The 22,347-nt window shown below is 45.1% G+C and overlaps 1 protein-coding gene across 1 annotated transcript in view; it reads right to left on the reverse strand.

Moving 5' to 3' along the window:
- The window catches only part of MSR1 (macrophage scavenger receptor 1), a 51,758-nt gene that overhangs the window by 13,994 nt on the left and 15,417 nt on the right, over positions 1 to 22,347 (reverse strand). Inside the window, exons 6-8 of the mRNA XM_089669303.1 lie at positions 10,347 to 10,409; positions 4,969 to 5,028; positions 4,575 to 4,679 (exon numbers count right to left, since the gene is read on the reverse strand). Of these exons, the coding sequence (XP_089525429.1) occupies positions 4,575 to 4,679; positions 4,969 to 5,028; positions 10,347 to 10,409 (228 nt within the window). The remainder of the gene's footprint in view (positions 1 to 4,574; positions 4,680 to 4,968; positions 5,029 to 10,346; positions 10,410 to 22,347) is intronic.

Below are 22,347 nucleotides of genomic sequence, written 5' to 3' on the forward strand. Positions count from 1 at the left end.
CAGAAACCGTAATGAGTTTCCATGCAAATGGTCTGACAAGGTTTGAATTTGGGTTGGCGGCAATCAATGCATATACAGTCATGGCCGAAATTGTTGGCACCCTTGATATTTCTCCAGGAAATCATGTATTTCTCACGAAACGTATTGCATTAACACATGTTTTGCTATACACATGTTTATTCCCTTTGTGTGTATTGGGACAAAACAAAAAAAGGGAGGAAAGAAAGCAAATTCGACATAATGTCACACAAACCTCCAAAAATGGGCTGGACAAAAGTATTGGCACCCTTTCACAACTGCGGATAAATAAGAATGTTACAAGCATGTGATGCTCCTGTAAACTCACCTGGGGCAAGTAACAGGTGTGGGCAATATAGAAATCACACCTGAAAGCAGATAAAAAGGAGAGACGTTCACTTAACCTTTGCATTGTGTGTCTGTCTGTGCCACACTAAGCATGGACAACAGAAAGAGGAGACGAGAACTGTCTGAGGACCTGAGAACCAAAATTGTGGCAAAATATCAACAATCTCAAGGTTACAAGTCCATCTCCAGAGAACTAGATTTGCCTTTGTCCACAGTGCGCAACATTATCAAGAAGTTTGCAACCCATGGCACTGTAGCTAATCTCCCTGGTCGTGGACGGATGAGGAAAATTGATGAAAGATTGCAACGCAGAATAGTCCGGATGGTGGATAAGCAGCCCCAAACATGTTCCAAAGACATTCAAGCTGTCCTGCAGGCTCAGGGAGCATCAGTGTCAGCGAGAACTATCCGTCGACATTTAAATGAAATGAAACGCTATGGCAGGAGACCCAGGAGGACCCCACTGCTGACACAGAGACATAAAAAAGCAAGACTACAGTTTGCCAAAATGTACTTGAGTAAGCCAAAAGCCTTCTGGGAAAACGTCTTGTGGACAGATGAGACCAAGATAGAGCTTTTCGGTAAAGCACATCATTCTACTGTTTACCGAAAACGGAATGAGGCCTACAAAGAACAAAACACAGTACCTACGGTAAAATATGGTGGAGGTTCAATGATGTTTTGGGGTTGTTTTGCTGCCTCTGGCACTGGGTGCCTTGACTGTGTGCAAGGCATCATGAAATCTGAGGATTACCAAAGGATTTTGGGTCGCACTGTAGGGCCCAGTGTCAGAAAGCTGGGTTTGCGTCCAAGATCCTGGGTCTTCCAGCAGGACAATGACCCCAAACATACGTCAAAAAGCACTCAGAAATGGATGGCAAAGAAGCGCTGGAGAGTTCTGAAGTGGCCAGCAATGAGCCCAGATCTAAATCCCATTGAACACCTGTGGAGAGATCTTAAAATTGCTGTTGGGAAAAGGTGTCCTTCCAATAAGAGAGACCTGGAGCTGTTTGCAAAGGAAGAGTGGTCCAAAATTCCGGGTGAGAGGTGTCAGAAGCTTATTGATGGTTATAGGAAGCGACTGATTTCAGTTATGTTTTCCAAAGGGTGTGCAACCAAATATTAAGTTAAGGGTGCCAATACTTTTGTCCAGCCCATTTTTGGGGTTTTGTGTGACATTATGTCATATTTGCTTTTCTGCCTCTGTTTTATATTTGTTCCAATACATACAAAGGGAATAAACATGTGTATAGCAAAACATGTGTTAATGCAATACCTTTTTTGTGTGAAATACTTGATTTTCAGGAAAAATATCAAGGGTGCCAACAATTTCGGCCATGACTGTAGATCTTCTGTGAAAAACAGCTCCACAAAATCAAGGGGAGTAGTTAAATTTGCCATTTCCACCTGAATTCCGGGTTGGGTAGTGAATGGGGGAAGTATGGGTGCTGCAGAATTTGTGGGCTGCCATTCGGGATTTGAAAGCACATCCAGAAGGATACTAGGGGCTCTACGGGCCTGTGTGCAAATTCTTGGTGGCTACGGGACAATACTTGTGCTCACCACTGCACCAGCTTGTACTGCACTTATGGGACTTGCCACATCGCCAAGTCATACTGCAGTGCTGGTATTATTATTATTATTATACAGGATTTATATAGCGCCAACAGTTTGCTCAGCGCTTTACAACATAACAGGAGACAATACAGCAACAATACAGTTCAATACAAAATGGTTAGGAGTGCCCTGCCCCTTGGAGCTTACAATCTAAGAGGTATGTGAAAGACCAAGATGTACTAGGCCACTAGTACTCGGCAGTTCACCAAAAGGTAGCGTGGCACTAGTACTGACACTCTGCTGCATATGAGGGTCATCAAAATTTACCTGCAAGTGGTAACAGATATCAGGCCTGATTTTGCGAACACTGCGGTTTTGTGTGCAATGTATCAAGTTACAGTGACCTACTGACACTGCACTTGCTGGGAGTGAAGGGGAGGGTAAGCGTAGGGGCTAAATGCAGGTGCTGGCAGGTGCTGGGGCTGATCCCTCTAACACTGCATTTTTTGGGGACGCTATACTATATGTGAATGCTGGTATAGTGCTAATCTGATCAAAGATATTGATCTGTTCAGACACTATACTAGCAATGGAGGTTTATTGTGTATGAGCATCTAACTGGCAATCAAGGGATTAAATGTGATGACTGGTGTACTGGAGGGCAATCTGACGCTATCTGGGAGGGGCGTGAAAACCACGGGAGGGTGAATCAAGTATTTATATATGTGATTTTGCGCACCCTTGCCGCCCTGTAGCAGTATTTCTGCTATAGGGCTGTCAGGAAGTGGTTACATAAGCGGTTTGTGTTATGGCGCTGCGTCATTTTAACTGACAATTGCGCGGTCATGCAACGCTACACCAAAATTAAATTTACATCCTTTTTTCCCCATGAATTGGGCTTTTTGGTGGTATTTGATAGCCTTTACTTTTTTGTATGTTTTGCGCTCTAAAAAAAATGACAATTTTGAGAAAAAAAAAACAATATTTTGGACTTTTTGCTATAAAACATGTCCAGTAAAAAAATGTAAAAATCAAATTTCATCATAAATGTATGCGAAAATGTATTCTGCGACATGTCTTTGCTAAAACAAAATCCCAATAATTGGTTTACGTGAAAGTTATAATGTTTACAAATGGCGGTATAGATACTGGATTTTTTTTTGTATACTAATAATAGTGGCAATCGGCAACTTACGGCAGCAATCAGTGACTTATGGCAGCGATCAGTGACTTATGGCGGGACTGCAGCGGACATTCTGACACTGGGGGGGGAACTGACTTGGGGTCACTGACATCACTAGTGACAGAAATACAGTGATCAGTGCAAAAAAAAAGCACTGACACTGTACTAATGGCACTGGGGAGGAAGGGGTTAACAGTTTTAGGCAAGCAAAGGGTTAACTGTGTGAGGGGAGTTTTTTACTAGGGGGCGGGAGGGTGTTCTTCACTGTTGCACGCTGTCCCAGAAAGCTAAGCTCTGCTCTCCGGAACAGTGAGCTGGGAACTGAAAGGGAGCAGAGCTGAATTGAAAAAAATGCAGCTGTGCTCCGTGTCAGTGTTTGCCGGCAATCGCCAGGACCCGGCGGGTAATCACTGACCGGGACCCAGTGAAGGCACCTGCGGCCGCGATCGGTGCCATGGGCAGGGCGGTAACGCGCCTCACGCGCACCCCCTACCATGTAAACAGGATGACGTTTATAAACGTGATCCTGCCTACAGGGGCTGCTTGGCCACAGTAAATGTACTGTGGGTCAGTCCCCTAGTGGTTAAGATATTTCTTTTTACCACATCAAGAAATAAACATAACCGAACAAGTACACCACAGTGTGGAAGAATATAAGCAACTGAATTAAAGTCGTTCAGGATGTTTGTATGGTACTTGATTTGTTATAACCAACATCCTGTTAAGAAGGTTTTGCAAAGGACAATTTTAATAGCAACATTAATAATGCACTTTATGAACGTCCTGTCATCTAAAATCTGGGCAGAGTACACTAGATTAGTGTTGCATTTTTATTGCTGCACTTGTTTATCATTTTTAGCACTTTTTACCACCCTATTACATAATTCTGTAATTGTCTTAGAGTTTCCCCATTTTGTGGTCAGACATGTATTCATGACTGATGAGCCTGAGTGCAGTAGAAGAGAGAACTGAAATTTTAGTTTATATTCCAGTTTTTATACTTTTTTACTTCCTACACTGTTCTGATATTCTTAAGCCCTGTATACACAATGAGAATATTGGACAAACGATCGCCTGTCTTTTTCGCCTGCTAGTCTCACATCGACAATGAAAAGATACCAAAATACTCCTATGAAAGTAAAGAATTTCAAAAGTGATGTCATGTATTGTATTGTATTTGTATTGTATTTTCGGACGACTACTGTACTGATTAAATGAAAATCATACGATTTAGTATCGCACAAGAAAGATTTTCGTGCTTGTCCCTTTGGATTATGTCGAACGAATTGTCTTGATCGGCTCTCGAAAGCTGTGCAATAACGGTCCAATTATCAGACGATTGGTCCTCATACGAAAATAATTTTCGTCCGATTTTCTTATAATGTGTATGAGGCATTAGCTTTATATATAATTTAGTAAAAATGAGGGAAGAAAAAATAGACTTGACATGTTTTAGAATGTCACAAACCTGTTTTGCTAGAAGGAGTTGAAAAGTCCACAGTGCCAGAATTTCCTTCTCCCTTTTCTCCTTTTTCCCCCTTTTGTCCTTTTTCACCTTTAGCACCTGGTTCACCTTTAGGAAATGTAACAGTTTAATAATATTGTTAATACGGATCTTAAAAAGTGTTGATTGATCGAGGTTATGTTTACTTAACTGACAGTGGTATAGGGACAAAGGCTCAGTTACAGGCAATGCCATGAGTTAGTATTTGATGCGTTGCAAAGGCATATGGATATACATGTAGTTGTTAAATAGTGGAAAAGCAATATTGGAGGACTAGAAGAATCATTTTTGTGGCATATTTTCTTTCTTTATGTCTTTCTGGAAAAACTGTTCTGTAGAATATCATTGCAACTTCTACCTTTAGTTCCGCGTCCTACATAACCTTGCGGTCCTCTTGCACCTGCAGGTCCTGAAGGTCCTGGAAAAACATCAAAATAAGCATGTTCACCAAGTTAAAATACTAAATAAAAATAGAAATCAGTGTGCTGGTTTACTAAATGAGTTTTGACTGTTCACTTAGCAAAGTGAAATCTATCTTACTGTAGCTTAGTGGAAAAAAAGATATTTGCATGCACACTATTGGATGTTTGAAGTCAGCAGAGCTTCAGCTCATTCACTAAGCTATGTGGAAAATTAATTTGCAAAGTTAAAATTCACTTTGCTAAGTGAACAGCCTATATTCCTCATAATGACCAGCCTCTGTGCCTCCAAATCTTATGGTCCTTGCATTCTTTCAGTTCTAATGAGTGCCAGGAACAATACACAAGCATTCATATCTACAAAGTTAGCATATACACCTTAATCCAATCAAAATAGAATGTGTGAAAGCAGATGTTAGCTGTCCATGAACAGGAAGGCATGTGTGGAAGTTGTAGAACCACCATGTTGTAATGGCATAGAAACTGGTTTACTAAAGAATCTGAGAATGTTCACAAAATAAAAAAAATCATCTGCACAGGATTGAATAATTGAAGTGAATCTTCACACAATTTATTATATGTACTTTCTCAGATTTTGTAGTTAGATTCTTAGAAAATCAGCCTCCTAATCTAAGTTTTGGTGTCAATTTGCATAGGTGTTAATCCTTTTATTCTCATAGCTGAAGGTATAAGTTGTCAAATAGCTGGTACACAGATCTTTAAATAGTGTCAAAAACAATGGAGGCTGTTGAAGGCACCCAACCCCTGTCTAGGAATGGTTGTCCCAGTTTGACATAGATGGACTTTTTCATGGCCTTTTTCGTGACCTATTGCAAAACAGTTTTCCTTTCTGAATAATTTGCCCGTATTTGCTGGGTCATTTTTTTTTTTGAGAAGTTGTACAGGTATTTGCATTCCTCAATATACTGCACTGCCTATACCAAGTTACTTTGCTTCTGTTTGGGTGTTGTGTCATTTGGATGTACAAGTTTTGTCTCAGTGTATTGGTGGGCTTGAAAGACACAGGAATGCAATGTTTGTTAAAGATCTTCCTCAGTTTTTGCAACACTCCAGGAAAATATGGGATAACTATATTACTCTGTGTTTTCTGCTTCTCCCATCTGTTTGATGGGCCTGTTTTTTCATTTGACCTTGTGGATATTTTAACGAAAACTCAGTCTGTGTAACCACAAATCTTCAAAGCACTCCTGAGTGGTCTCTGTTCCTAGTCTTTAGACTCTGTAGGGTTGTTTACTAAAACTGGAGAGTACAAAATCTGATGCAGCTGTGCATGGTAGAAAATCAACTTCTAACTTCAGCTTGTCCAATTGAAGCTTTAACAAAAAAAACTGGAAGCTGATTGGTTTCTGTGCAGAGCTGCACCAGATTTTGTACTCTCCAGTTATAGTAAATCTACTCGTGTTTGTTTTTGCACAGTAAAAGCACCCCTACTGCAGATGTGTGTTTACACGAAACACGTCTAGGAGGAGCCCCTGCACGCTTTGACGCTACGCCGCCGGATCAGGAGGTCCGGCGGCCCACATTAGATGTATACTGGTCAGTGTTTGTGGGTGCTTTTACTGCTCATAGCAGTTTCATACTATATACAGTCATTCATGTATGTATTTCTGCTCAGATTTTAATGTAATAAATTTATAGTTTTAAATACTACACTATGAGCACCTTTATTCTCCATGTCTGGCACTGAGCCTCCATGTCTCAGCCCCAGTGATTTAGGTATTGCTGCAGACTTGATGAAGTAAATACTTGGAGATCAGATCGGTATCCTTTCTTTCACCACTGAGGGTCCATCAGAGGATTTCATTTCCGGGCTGTCTTTATTCAAGATCCTAGGATGCATGTGATACAGATATGCGTTTATTACTGGGTTTCTGGTGAGTAGGCAATCTATTCATATTATCACAACGGGAGACGGGATTGCACCTACAACGTCTGATATTTCACTGTGGACTGAGGAATCCATATATTTATATTACAGTGGACTTATTTTAATATTAGTATTATTTGACTATATTGATATTATTTTACTGTATTTTTTCTTTGCCATTTAATTTGATGTAGCGCTGCACTCCTTATTACACCACACGATGAGTCTTTCTAACTATGTATCTTGTAAGTGCAATTTATCTATTTCTTACTAATAAATTGTCAATACTGCACTTAGTGGCGCCTTCCTCTCTTTTTCATGTTACTGCATTTGAGCCTTGCTTCCACTCTAAGAAGAGCTGCCTCAGTGTTACTGCTCCCATCCATCCATCCCTGATATTCATCTGGCACCTTTATCCTACAGCTACAGAGGTTGGCCTCTAACAAGCGCACCCTATATAATATACACAAACTGCAAAACATCTACATCTTCAAATTCAGCTGAATTTGACTAACTACTATTACCTATATCATGACCTGGACTATTGAGAGCCTTCTCTGATAATGTCCAGACAGTGCCAGTGAGAGATTAATGGAAGGAGAGGCTGATGAAAGCTTTCTCCTTCCTGCAACAGACTGATGCCAATATGCCAAGATGCTGTCCTGCCTTCATGCCTTAGGACTGTCATTTGGCTGATAATAGGGGGCTCTTTGTAATGATAAAATATTTTTTTTCAGAAACCCTAAACATTACTGTATATAAAGATTTGTAAATTTTCTTGATTGGGCAACGTGCAGATTTACTTTAAAAATGTCCTAAACTCCAGACAAACACCTAAACACACAGATAAAATATACAATATGGGAGCTGTTTTACCTGCCAAAGGATTTGTATTTCTGTCCATCCAGTTATGAGATTTACCTAGCTCTGCCATACAGCACTCTCCTGTTTGGCAGGGCAGGAAATTTTATTTTTCTTAACTGCAGTTAAGCAACATTTATCAGTCTTGCCCCCCCCCCTTCCTTACCATATGGCTAAACAGTGAAAGGAAAAGCAGATTAATGATAAGCTCATCTCTTTGACATTGTGTTTTATCCCCTATTGGCATTCTCCAAGTAAGCACTTGCACACAGACAACATAACTCATTGCTCCTCTCCCAGAATGAGCTCTGCTGTACAAGACCAGCAAGAGGGTTTTACTAGTCAAATTCAGATAGTTACACTGCTTTTATTAAAAAAATTCATTTTATTACTGAATACAGAGCTGAATTGATTTGTATTTTCTGACTGGAAGTCAGAATCCATTCAGTTTCAATAATTGATGTAATTGAACATTTTAGTGTGTTTTACTTTAAGTAAAAAAGTACATTGCAGTAATTACAATTTGTGTATAGCTTTGAGAATTCTAATGAATAACCCTGAATCATTCATTTACTTAACATAATAGGATATATACTGATCTAAATAACATGATATAATTTGTTGCACAATACTTCATTTGCTGATAGTGGATGCTTTCAGTTCTGGTTCTCAAAAACCTTTCTATGCTGTGCCTTTGCATGTGATAATACTAACCACATTTAGGTCACTCAGTTGCTAGTACTCTTTATGTTAACCATGCAACAGAGTATAAAGAACACCATCTGCTTAATGTGGAATCGAGCCTAAAAAAAATGCTGACAAGTAGGATTTTTATGACAGATGGGACCTCATTGTTCTCTTCTATCAAAACTGCTTCTCCCTGCCTGTCAGCTTTAATGTACCCCAAGCCAGCTCAGCATACATTTATGGCACAGCTCCTTGCAGTGATGATGTAATTCCCATGCTTATGGTCTGACGTCATCACGGCTTGGGCAACTAAGTGACTGACTGATTCGAACCCAGAAGTAAGACCAAGAAGCCCATGAACAGCTCTGAGAAAATGGAAGCACCCATGAAGAGCTCTGGAGGGGATAATTTGACAAGTCTGCAATAATGTGTTAATATGCCATGCATACTAGCACATTATTCCTAACTGCTCCTGGGGGCCCATTTTAAAAAATTAAAAAGTTTAATTCCCAATTAATTTGAATTGCTAAAAATTATTCTAAAGTTAGTATGTCTGATTTAATAACAAACATGTTATACTTACCTGCTCTGTGCAATGGTTTTGCACAATGCAGCCTCAATCCTCTTCTTTTTGGGTCCCCCATAGCGGTTCTGGCTCCTCCCCCCTTGATATGGGGGCATTTGAGCAGACTCCTTCCCAAGCCACATTCCTGTGAATGGACATTGTCTATACACACAGAGCATGTCTCGACCCCGCCCCCCCACTCTCTCATCATTGGCTCACTGGCTGTGATTGACAGCAGCAGCCAATGGCTCCCACTGCTGTGTGAGGCAATCAGGAGATAGAGATCCAGGAGAGCCATGGCTCTCATGCACTGCACTGGATCAAGATGGGACTTTGCAAAAAATTCTAACACTGACACTAATGCAAACCAACACACCTATTGTGGTAACATGCATTTAATGGGTGTTAAACCTCTTCCCGCCATCCGTGCGCATATATGTGGCCTCTTGGCAGGTGGGCCTTAATGCCAAGAGGCTGAATATATGCGTACAAATGCTGTGACGGGAACTCCTGGCACAGTTATCAGCGGCTAATGGAAAGCTTCCTACCTCTACTTGTGATCGGGAGCTATCTGATCATGTGACTGCTGTGACAGCTAATCCCGGTGGTCACATGTCTGAAATGCCATCCTCCGCCTTCCAGCATCTGAAACCTCTTAAAGGGCTGGGAGATGCTGGCGGGAAGGGGTTAAGGCAAGGTAAAAATGCACCACAGATCCCATCCAATTTTGTTTTGTATTAAGGGGATGTGTTTTTTTCCCACCTCACTTATATTTAACAAACACTTGTCAAATGCACTGTAAACGCACTGCAAATACTACAGATGTGTTATAATAGACTTGAATGGAACAGGTTGACAAGCAAGAGTCCTCCCAGACTCAACATGTAGCTTCATTTTTGCCACACAGAAATGCAAAGTGATGAAAACGCTACATTTTTTTCAAATGTGAACAGTTCTGTCTATTGTCCATAGTATCCACTATTATTTTGCTCAGCATTCAGGAAGTGGCAAAAACATGCCCCAAATGTCTGTTTATAATGCCAGTGTAAACAGGACCTTATTTTCTGCATATATATTCCAGACCAGTGACTCAGAAGTACTTACAGTATGCCAGACATAGTCAACAAGTATTATCAGAAGGAAACTAAAAGAAGCCAGCTCATGTGATTCTGGCATGAAAAGCAGCTTTAGGCTGGCCCCAGGATATTGTAAGCTTTTAGTAACTTGTGCAATACAGGCTAACATTATTTGAAATTCCAAATTTTGCTGAAGCATTTAAATCTTAAACATTCCAAAGGCATCACATAAAAATGTACCTGGTCTTCCAATTATTCCTGCTAAGCCATTGTCCCCCTTTTCTCCTTTAGGACCAGGAGGACCTAAAATGTAAAATTCAGCAGTTTAAATAACAAAAGGGATAGCTGAAATAAATTGGTACTATTGTTGAAAATGCTTTATATTCATGCACAGATATCAAATAACAACTAATAACAAATTAGTTCAAATACTTTTTTCATGATTACCAGTTTATATCTAGCAGGTTTGCAAGAAGGTCATGGTAGTTTCTGACCAGGCTGTCTGATTATCGTCACCTGACAGGACAAGGTCTCATAAAAACTTTAAACCAGTGTTCATTCTTTTCATTAAAATTCCTAGCATCAAGATTGGTTACTTAGCTGATAACTAGTTTCTTATTTCTATAAGTTAATGGGAAACTCTTTGATCATTTAGGTGGTTATGTAAGGAAATGTCCTTATCTGATAGGGTACCCTTATCTGATAGAACCCCAAGATTTCAGCCCTAAGGCCGAAGCTCAAACTTTTGTATTTTTAAGCTGTGCTTAAGCAAACACACAATTTATGTGATCCTTTTTTTTCTTTCCTCAAATTACTTTTCAGGACTCTGGTACAAATTACATTTTTTATTTGTAAAGGTGACTTTAGGTTAACATTATCTTGCCAAAGAAGAAGAAAATCTGACTGGAATACATATATATATATATATATATATATATATATATATATATACATATAGTTGTAGTGCCCTCCTAGTCAGCTAGGGCAAGCTAGATCATAAGGTTAGAAGGTGTAATATTCAGAGGGGTCAAATTTCGATCAGGAACTGGAAGGCTGTGCAGACTCAGCCCTCTGAGACTTCTCCCTGACTAGAACTTTGGAGAAAGTTCCAGAAGCAGTGGGCGGATGTAAGGAGTGGCTGATCTGCATATTTAAAGGGACTCTGACCAATCCCCAACAGGAGGCTTGGCAAGGGGTCAGAATAGCCCTTAAATGTGAGTGAACCTGTCCAGTGGAAGAAAGAGAGAGGAAGATGTGAGGCTGTGAGGGAGAGGGCTGATTGGAGGCCCAGTGTGATGGGACCTACCTGCAGTCCTGGATCTGGGTGGGAGAAAAGCTCAGAGCTCACTGGCCCCCTGAGAGAGGACCATCTGTATGGCAGGGAAGGAGCGGCCCAGCTGATAGGCCTGATAACAGCCACCAACCCACCAGCGGTACAGGAGAGGATCTGAGTGAGTATACCTGCACTGCCTGGGAAGATAGGGGAAGGAGCATTATGGTGGGAAACCAAATTAGCCCCCTACTTGTGACTGTTCACCTCTTTCAAGAGACAGTAGTTGGATCCCCTGCTCAGGGATACCTCTAGATTGCTGGGTAAAGAGGAGAAGTTCATTTAGGGTCTGGGGAGGTTCTCTAAGGAGACACTGGCTAGCTATCTAACAAAGACTGTGCTGCAGAGAAGGTTTGTAAATAGTTCCAGAGAGCTGTCCTCAATTTGTTGGTACCCTTGGGCATTCTGTACACCCCTAACCCTATCCCAGTTCAAATCCCCTCAATAAACAAAACAAAACCAAAGCTCAAGGACTGATTTCTGACTCTGGATGCAAGCCTGTGTGAAGATGTGTGATGCCTGGCTATGCAGGACTATAGGGGGACACAAATACTCAGCAACTCCTAAGCGGGTAGTGCTACGCAGTCTATCTATCTATCTATCTATCTATCTATCTATCTATCTATCTATCTATCTAAGGGTGGTTGAAAATTTACATAGAGTAAATCATTTAGATACAGGTTAGCCTTCCTCTTTGCTTGCAGTAAATTTATGTTTAAAGTGACAAGAACACAGATAAACATATAACTCCAATGATTCTTTAGATAAAACACTGAAGGTTCAAAAAGCAAGCACCTAGTCCATGTACAGTACATGCTTATCATCTCCATTACTGTTTATATAATAATAAAAGAAAAAGAGAATAAAAATCCCAAAGAAAAAAAAAATTCTCAAATCTTTAAAAGTAAGCACAAGGTCTGTGCATGTAGGCCCTCTAAAAAACTGAAAACTTTAAATTGGTCTCTGGGAACAACAAGAAAGCAAATTAAATATTTTCTTTAGCTCTGTGTATGCAAAGGAATATGCTCATGTTAATCTTGTCGACACAATTTGAAATGCTTGCAGTTGGGTTGATTTAATAAAACTGCAGAGTGCAAAATCTGGTGCAGCTCTGAATAGAAAACAATCAGCTTCCAGGTTGTATTGTCAAAGCTTAATTGAACAAGCTGAGGTTAGAAACTGATTGGCTACCATGCAGAGCTGAACCAGATTTTGCACTCTCCAGTTTTACAAAATCAAACCCAAATGCTTAACAGCTAAGCGTGCCTTATGAATAGACAAATGGGCTTTAAAATGTTAAAATGCACTGTGCCCTTTTGCAAAACACAATACAATGTAATTGTTATACATTTAGGTCTCTGCTTGCACCCCTTTTTTAAAAAAAAGTGCACACTCTTCTTCCTATCCCAGAAATGTTGAACCACTGGAGAACATGTTCTTTACACGCACTAAGGAAATGAAAAAGAGAAACATGCTGCCTTGACGCTGAGAGTCCAAGCTCTAATGTGTTCTAGAAGTCTCTAAGCTATTAGAAACCAGAGTATTTTTTATATTTCTGCTATGGGACTGTTTGTTTGGCAATACATTTGTCATAACGTAATGGGTAACTCTACTATCATGACAAAATATAGAAATTAAAAAATATAGCATATCCAATTGCTATAGAATCCATATTGTAATTTAATATTATTAAAAAATTATTTTGCTTTTCAATCTGTATCTATTGTAATTTTCTGTAAATTTCAATGCAATATGGCAGCCTGGAGATGTTTTGTGTCACTGATTTTCCCAGCAGGCTGCACTAAAATACAAGTCAAATTTTAGGCATCCTCTGCAAGAGAAATATTAGTTTTTGTGAGATACACAAGGTTTGATTATTCCGAAAGGGATGCAGACACTGCAGCTTTTTACATCAGAACACAAAGAGTGCACCAGCTGATTATATTGACCCACTCCCTTCCATTCAAAAATAGTATCCAAAGAACACAGAGGAACAAACAGCTTTTTCTTCAGAGCAGAAACAGGTACCTGCTACAAAGTTCTTTAAAATCCAGGAAACGTACACAGATCATCTGGGGATTGTTTTTTTTTCTCAACAAAAAGGGAATTACTTTTAAGATAACAAAGTAATACATACATATTTTTTTAGATAAATTGCTTTCTTTTGGGGATGTTGTCTTGCAAAATTATTTTTTATGAATTCCATAGACAAAAAATGTATTAAAACTGAAAAAAACCACACTTTTTCCTACTTTGATCAATGTTACTCTAGATAACATCTATAAATTGTTTTCTTTAATTTGTCTTATTTAAATTGGAATAGCAAAGTTTTCATTTCTTGTCAGGTTGCTTTAACTGATATTGTATGCAGACTAAGTCCCCAGTCACACTGGATGCGAATGGGCATGCGATGTGCATGGCATGCGACTTACAAATCGCATGCCAAGTCGCACCCTATTGTCCGTAATTACAGTGGTCATATCGGTGCGGTTCTGACTTGGTTGGAGCTGCACCGATTTCTAAAGTAGTACATGCACTACTTTTGGTGCGATTTGCATAGACATCTGTGTCAGATGTCTTGCAAATCCCACCTGAAATCGGCATCTCATCCGACTTTGAAATCGTAATCACTGTAAGTCGCAAGATTTCAAAGTCAGGTTTGGTGTGACTGGGGTGTAAAACTCAAGCCTTTGATCTAATGTTGAATGAAACAAAGAAGATACAAGAGTGACAATGTTACTTTGTATGTCTTTATTTTGCTTCTGAACAAAATTTGCTAACATGGAGTCAGAGAGTCCAATTTGTATAGCTTCTTATAACAGCCAAGAACTATTCTTTCACAGTACAGTGCAAAAGTAAGGATTGCAGTGCTGTCTGAAGGCTCTTATTATTATTATTTTTTTTTTTTAAATAAAAACTACAGATTGCTCAGATGCTGGTAGAGTGGTAGACAAAATAGTTTTCCTGTCCAGGATTCAACCTCAAAGTTAAAATGGTTCAGAATTGATTCAGTAAAATAAACATGAAAAATCACCTAGGCTAGATAGCTTACATTAATAAGTCCTCAAAAAGCTGAGCTCAGTTATTTCAAAGCGATTGTTTCTAATTTGTAGAGGCTCTTTAACGACTGGCTGGGTGCCAAGGGATTGGAGCAAAACAAATGTGGTACTTATATTCAAAAGGAGATCAATGCCTTCACCTAATAACCATAGACCAGGAAATGTCAGTTCTATTGTAGGAAAGACATTGGAGTGGTTAGTAAAGGACTATATGAAAAAAAAAGTATGTGAAAAAAAAATCAAAATCAAATCATAAATTATAGCCAGCATAGATGTATGAAAGATATTTGTTAAAATACAAATCTACACTCTTTGTATGAGGCAATGACCAAAAATATGAATTAACGGGTGGCTATGGTTGTAATTTATTCGGCTTCTAGAAAAGTGTTTAATGTGGATCTCAATGTGTACATTAAAGTGGAACTAACCCCTCCTATCATTTTCTGCCACGGAAGCTGCCATCTTGGTTTCTGTTTGATCTTCATCTGCCATGATGCTGCACCGAACATTTGATGGTTTGACAGTTTGGCTGAGAGCACAAGTAGATGGGATCAGAGGCGGTGTCAGGGCTCCCGGGTATGACCAGAGGTGTGTGACTGACGCAGGGAAACGCAGACTTCAGATATGTTATAAACGATATAATTTATTGACACTAACAATACAAACATAAACACAGTGCAATACTAAAACATAACACAGTGCAAACAAACCAAACCAACCACCCACAGATAACAGTACATACAATGCAAGCGTCGTCAGGCAGGCCGGGTCAATATCAATCGGGCAGGTAGGTACAGGGGGAGCAAGCGGAGAATGGTCGGGGTCACAAGCCAGGTTCAGCAGGTAGCGGGCAGCGTGGTACAGAGGGTCAGGCAGAGGGATGGTCAGGAACGAGCCGGGGTCATAGCAGGAGAAGTCAGCAGAGGTCAGATCAGGCAGGGTCAGCAACAAGACAAGAACAGGAACAGGATGCAGGAACAGGATACAGGGCCCAGGAAAAACACACACCAAGGCAGAGTCTGCAGGTCTGGCCATCCCTTAAATACACCAGTATAAGCAGTTTCAGGTGTTTAGCTGGCTGCAAGGTTGAGTCTCTGATTGCTGGGAGCACCCGCTGGCCAGCCCTGGTACTGCAGCCCATAAGGCAGGCGAGTCCCACCATTGCTGGCCAGTCCATTCCTGACAGTACCCCCCCCTCAAGGAGCGGCCTCAGGACGCTCCAAACAGTCCTAGCTGGGCAAAATGTTCCACCTCCCGGGTCTGGGAACTGGCGGGATATCAAAGACTGGCACACCGGGCAGGACTCCGGGCAGCGGCACACCGGGCAGGACTCCGGGCAGCGGCCCATCGGGCAGCGGCACACCGGGCAGAACTCCGGGCAGAGGCACATCGGGCAGCGGCACACCGGGCAGCGGCACACCGGGCTGGACTCCGGGCATCAGCACATCGGGCTGGACTCCGGGCAGTGGCACATCGGGCAGGACTCCGGGCAGAGGCACATCGGGCAGGACTCCGGGCAGAGGCACATCGGGCAGGACTCCGGGCAGAGGCACATCGGGCTGGAATCCGGGCAGAGGCACATCGGGCGGAGCAGCAGACACCGGGCCCCCAGGCGAAGCAGCAGGCACCGGGCACCCAGACGGGGCGACGGGCACCGGGCCCCCAGACGGGGCGGCGGGCGCCGGGCCCCCAGGCGGAGCGGCGGGCGCCGGGCCCCCAGGCGGGGCGACAGGCATTGGGCCCCCAGGCGGAGGGGCGACAGGCATCGGGCCCCCAGGCGGAGGGGCGACAGGCATCGGGCCCCCAGGCGGGGCGACAGGCATCGGGCCCCCAGGCGGGGCAACAGGCATCGGGCCCCCAGGCGGAGGGGCGACAGGCATCGGGCCCCCAGGCGGAGCGGCGGGCGCCGGACCCCCAGGCGGAGCAACAGGTCTCGGGCCCCCAGGCGGAGCGGCGGGCGCCAGACCCCTAGGCGGAGCGGTAGGTCTCGGGCCCCCAGGCGGAGCGGCGGGCGCCGGACCCCCAGGCTGAGCAACAGATCTCGGGCCCCCAGGCGGAGCGGCGGGCGCCGGACCCCCAGGCGGAGCGACAGGTCTCGGGCCCCCAGGCGGAGGGGCGACAGGCATCGGGCCCCCAGGCGGAGGGGCGACAGGCTTCGGGCCCCAAGGCGGGGCGACAGGCATTGGGCCCCCAGGCAGGGCGACAGGCATCGGGCCCCCAGGCGGGGCAGCGGGCGCCGGACCCCCAGGCGGAGCGACAGGTCTCGGGCCCTCAGGCGGAGCGGCGGGCGCCAGACCCCTATGCGGAGCGACAGGTCTCGGGCCCCCAGGCGGAGCGGCGGGCGCCGGACCCCCAGGCTGAGCGACATGTCTCGGACCCCCAGGCGGAGCGACAGGTCTCGGGCCCCCAGGCGGAGGGGCGACAGGCATCGGGCCCCCAGGCGGAGGGGCGACAGGCATCGGGCCCCCAGGTGGAGGGGCGACAGGCTTCGGGCCCCAAGGCGGGGCGACAGGCATTGGGCCCCCAGGCGGGGCGACAGGCATCGGGCCCCCGGGCGGGGCAGCGGGCGCCGGACCCCCAGGCGGAGCGACAGGTCTCGGGCCCTCAGGCGGAGCGGCGGGCGCCAGACCCCTATGCGGAGCGACAGGTCTCGGGCCCCCAGGCGGAGCGGCGGGCGCCGGACCCCCAGGCTGAGCGACAGGTCTTGGGCCCCCAGGAGGAGCGGCGGGCGCCGGACCCCCAGGCGGAGCGACAGATCTCGGGCCCCCAGGCGGAGCGGCGGGCGCCGGACCCCCAGGCGGAGCGACAGGTCTCGGGCCCCCAGGCGGAGCGGCGGGCGCCAGACCCCCAGGCTGAGCAACAGGTCTCAGGCCCCCAGGCGGAGCGGCGGGCGCCGGACCCCCAGGCGGAGTGACAGATCTCGGGCCCCCAGGCGGAGCGGCGGGCGCCGGACCCCCAGGCGGAGCGACAGGTCTCGGGCCCCCAGGCGGGGCGGCGAGCGCCGAACCCCCAGGCGGAGCGACAGGTCTCGGGCCCCCAGGCGGAGCGGCGGGCGCCGGACCCCCAGGCGGAGCGACAGGTCTTAGGCCCCCAGGCGGAGTGGCGGGTGCCGGACCCCCAGGCGGAGCGACAGGCACCGGGTCACCAGGCACGACAGTGGGCTCCGAGTCAACTGGCATGACCGCTGGCACTGGGTCAGACAATGGATCGTCTGGCTGGACAGCGGGCATCGGGTCACCAGGCATCAGGTCACTTGGCTCGACAGCGGGCACCGCATTATCTGGCAAGGCAGTGGGCTCCGAGTCAACTGGCATGACCGCGGGCACTGGGTCAGACATTGGATCGTCTGGCTGGACAGCGGGCATCGGGTCACCAGGCATCAGGTCATTTGGCTCGACAGCGGGCACCGCGTCATCTGGCAAGGCAGTGGGCTCCAAGTCAACTGGTATGACCGCGGGCACTGGGTCAGACATTGGATCGTCTGGCTGGACAGCGGGCATCGGGTCACCAGGCATCAGGTCATTTGGCTCAACAGCGGGCACCACGTCATCTGGCAAGACAGTGGGCGCCAAGTCACCAGGCACGACAGTGGGCTCTGACTCAATTGGCACGACAGCGGGCACCGGGTCATCAGGTACCGGATTGTCTGGCTCGACAGTGGGCATTGGGTCACCAGGTATGACAGCGGGCACTGGGTCACCAGGCATCAGGTCATTTGGCTCACCAGCGGGCACCGCGTCATCTGGCAAGGCAGTGGGCACCGAGTCACCAGGCACGACAGCGGGCTCTGAGTCAATTGGCATGACAGCGGGCACCGGATCAGGTACCGGATCATCTGGATCAACAGCGGGCATCGAGTCAACTGACCTAATAGGATCATCAGGCTGGATCAGTTCATCATGCTGGGTAGAGGCATCAGGCTGAGTGGAGGCATCAGGCTGAGTAGAGGCATCAGGCTCAGTAGAGGCATCAGGCTGAGTAGAGGCATCAGGCTGAGTAGAGGCATCAGGCTGAAGAGAGGCATCAGGCTGAAGAGAGGCATCAGGCTGAAGAGAGGCATCAGGCTGAAGACAGGCATCAGGCTGCAGACAGACATCAGGCTGGGTACAGGCATCAGGCTGGGTACAGGCATCAGGCTGAAGTGCGGGTGCCTAGGCACCAGGCTGAACCACGGAAGGCAGGTTCTCAGGCGGCAGGCTCACCGGTTTGGATACTGGGAGGATGGTACTGGTTGGAAAGAATTTTCGCTTTTTTCTGGTTTTAACTACTGGGGCACTGCAAGTAAATGCAGGTCTGCAAACGAATGGAGCAGCTGAGGACAGAGAAGAGCTGGAGGATGGAACAGGAGAGGGAGCAGTTGCTACAGAGGGCTTTTTTACAGGGTTAAAGGCAGGATAGGTGCAGCGAGTGGGAACAGGGTACTGACATGCGGTAGATAGCAGGGCAGGAGGAGCTGTTGGGAATGCAGGAATAGAGCTTTGAGGAAATAGATTAGAAGCAGGACTGGGTTTTTGTAGGCTGACTGAGGCTGGGTGCAACAAATCTGTCCATGTCTGCAGTATGGGTTGAACAAAGCTGAGCTTACACAAAGCCTGTCTGACCAAAGACTGCACTGCGTTTATACAATCCCTTAGTATCTGTGGTGAACATGCAGCATAATGCTCCAAGAAGCAATCCACATCATCCTCTAATAACCATACCAGGGACTCTACCTGGTCGGCACTAAATGGCAGCAAAAATTCATCCCTGCATCCCTGCAAATTCATCCCCAACTCCGCACAAATCTGAATCAATGGGTGCACCTCAGAGAATTCTGTGCCCTGATCTACTAGAACATGAGCGAGCCGTATACATTCTAGCAGTTCATCCCGGGTATACTCCTTCAGAGTTTGATAAGCATACTCCCTGTCATCAAACACTAGCAGATATAAATACACAACCTCATCAAGATCCATCCTTCCCATCAACAAACCAAGATGGCTTCCCTGTGCAGCCACTTCTGGTCAGGATTGGCCTTGGTGTAATGTCAGGGCTCCCGGGTATGACCAGAGGTGTGTGACTGACGCAGGGAAACGCAGACTTCAGATATGTTATAAACAATATAATTTCTTGACACTAACAATACAAACATAAGCGCAGTGCAATACTAAAACATAACACAGTGCAAACAAACCAAACCAACCACCCACAGATAACAGTACATACAGTGCAATCGTCGTCAGGCAGGCTGGGTCAATATCAATCGGGCAGGTAGGTACAGGGGGAGCAAGCGGAGAATGGTCGGGGTCACAAGCCAGGTTCAGCAGGTAGCGGGCAGCGTGGTACAGAGGGTCAGGCAGAGGGATGGTCAGGAACGAGCCGGGGTCAGAGCAGGAGAAGTCAGCAGAGGTCAGATCAGGCAGGGTCAGCAACAAGACAGGAACAGGATGCAGGAACAGGATACAGGGCCCAGGAAAAACACACACCAAGGCAGAGTCTGCAGGTCTGGCCATCCCTTAAATACACCAGTATAAGCAGTTTCAGGTGTTTAGCTGGCTGCAAGGTTGAGTCTCTGATTGCTGGGAGCACCCGCTGGCCAGCCCTGGTACTGCAGCCCATATGGCAGGCGAGTCCCACCATTGCTGGCCAGTCCATTCCTGACAGGCGGACTGACAACTCATGGGGCCCCCGGGCAATAGGGGATCATGGGGCCCCTGTGTCCTTGCCCAAACTCAAAAAAACCTATGAAAAAGGTACCAGGGGCATCTCATGGGGCCCCTTTCTGACCCCGGGCCCTCGGGCAGTGCCCAAGTTTCCAAATGGTCAGTCCGCCCCTGGATGGGACAGTTACATTCCCTGCACATGCAGGGAATTTAACTTTTTTTAAACTGTTAAATCAATGGGTTTAGTTGCATTTTAAGATCTGTTGGTTTAAAATGAGTCTTATTAGAACAGGATTTGTAAGTGATATACCCCAAGTTTCAGTTTTGTCGCTACTACCTTTTTTTCTTGTACATTAACTACATAGCTTTTGGGTTTAATTACACTATCCATGTGTTTACAGATGACACAAAGCTATGAAGTGATATTCAATGGAAGCAGTTTTGACTTTTAACTACTTGGCAATTGAGGTCCAATGTGGATAACTGGAAGCTAAAATTCATTATTTAAAAATAACCACCTTCCAACCTATTGGTCTTATTCCATGTTTTAAATAGGAAAAGGTCACAGGCAAAAGGCACCGAGTCAATCAGAGTGGCTTTGTGCCTTGTGATTGCTGTGATGGCCAGTCTGCATGTGTTTACCTTTGAGATAGTGGTAGTTAAGGATGGATCCTCACTATGATCATGAAGAGCAAACAGAAGTTAAGCTGCTCCTGACTGGACCTGGTTTAGCATTCCTGAGGGATGAAAGGAGGATTTTCCAAGCCCATCAATATATTGCTCAGGTGCTCCCCTTCTCTCCCTGCATTTATGCTGCTTTGCTGTGTCAGTCTTGTCATGGATTAAGGGCCATTTCACCCCAGCTCACCATAACTCTTGCACATTGGTATAGATTTTGCACGTGCTCTGTGATGCCTTGTTAGAACACATCACAGTGTTTACTATTTAACTGCTTCCTGAGCACCCTATAGCTGAACTACTGCTACAGGGTGGCAGGGCTGTGCAAAATCACGTATGTATATGTGATTTTGCATTTTTGAGTAAGGGGTGCGTGCGCGCCACCCTACCCGCGATGCTGTTGGCAGCTACAGCTGTTGATCACTGGGTCCTGGCCGGAGACTCCCCTCCAGCACCCAGCAATCACTGAGGAACAGTAAAAGGGGAGAGGTCTGTGTGTTAACAACATAGATCTCTCCCCTGTCAGCACAAACAGGCTGCTTTGTATTGCTCTGCACAGCAGAGCAATACAAAGCAGCTTGTTGCCCTAGTAAAACACGCACAGCACACTTAGTAAAACAGCACACAGTTAACCCTTTGATCTCCCCAGATGTTAATCCCTTGCTGCCCAGTGTCATTAGTACAGTATCAGTGCTTTCTATTAGCCCTGATCACTGTATTAGTGTCACTGGCAGTTAGTCAGTTCCTCCTCAGTGTCAGAATGCCCACTGCAGTCCCGCAGTCCTGCTATAAGTCGCTGATCACTGCCATTACTAGTATAAAAAAAAAATTTTAAATTCCATTATATATACCACCCTTTGTAGATGCCATAAGTTTCACGTAAACCAATTAATTTACATGTATTGGGATTTTTTTTAAGCAAAGACATGTAGCAGAATACATTTTGGCCTAAATTTATGATGAAATTTGATTTTTTCAATTTTTTTATTGGATATATTTTATAGCAAAAAGTCAAAAATATTGGTTTTTTTTTTCAAAATTGTGGGTCTTTTTTTGATTATAGCGAAAAAAATAAAAAATGCAGAGGTGATTAAATACCACCGAAAGAAAGCTTTATTTGGGGGGAAAAAGGACATAAATTTCATTTGGGTGCAGTGTTGCATGACCGCGTTATTGTCAGTTAAATTAACACAGCCCCTATCGCAAAAAATGGCCTGGTCAGGAAGGGAGGTAAATCCTCAGGAGGGCAAGTGGTTAAAACATGAAATAAAGGGTGGCTATGGGTGTAATATATTTGGCATCTGGAAGTGTTTGATATGCACTACATACAATGTGTAAAATAAAATAATTTTGATGCTAATGGTATGAACATGGCCCATGGATAACAAATGTTCACTAGGCCCTGCATTGTCTAATGCAGATCAATGCACCTTGTGTGAATGAGCCCAATAAGAAGAATGACCAACCCCCTCCCGCTATAGAACACATATAGAATGTATAAGTAAAGACTATTTATATATGTTTTATAACTG

This window comes from Staurois parvus, unplaced genomic scaffold (genome assembly GCF_062004578.1).
Source record: "Staurois parvus isolate SC_StPar_1 unplaced genomic scaffold, SC_StPar_1.0 ptg000071l, whole genome shotgun sequence".
NCBI lineage: Eukaryota > Metazoa > Chordata > Amphibia > Anura > Ranidae > Staurois > Staurois parvus.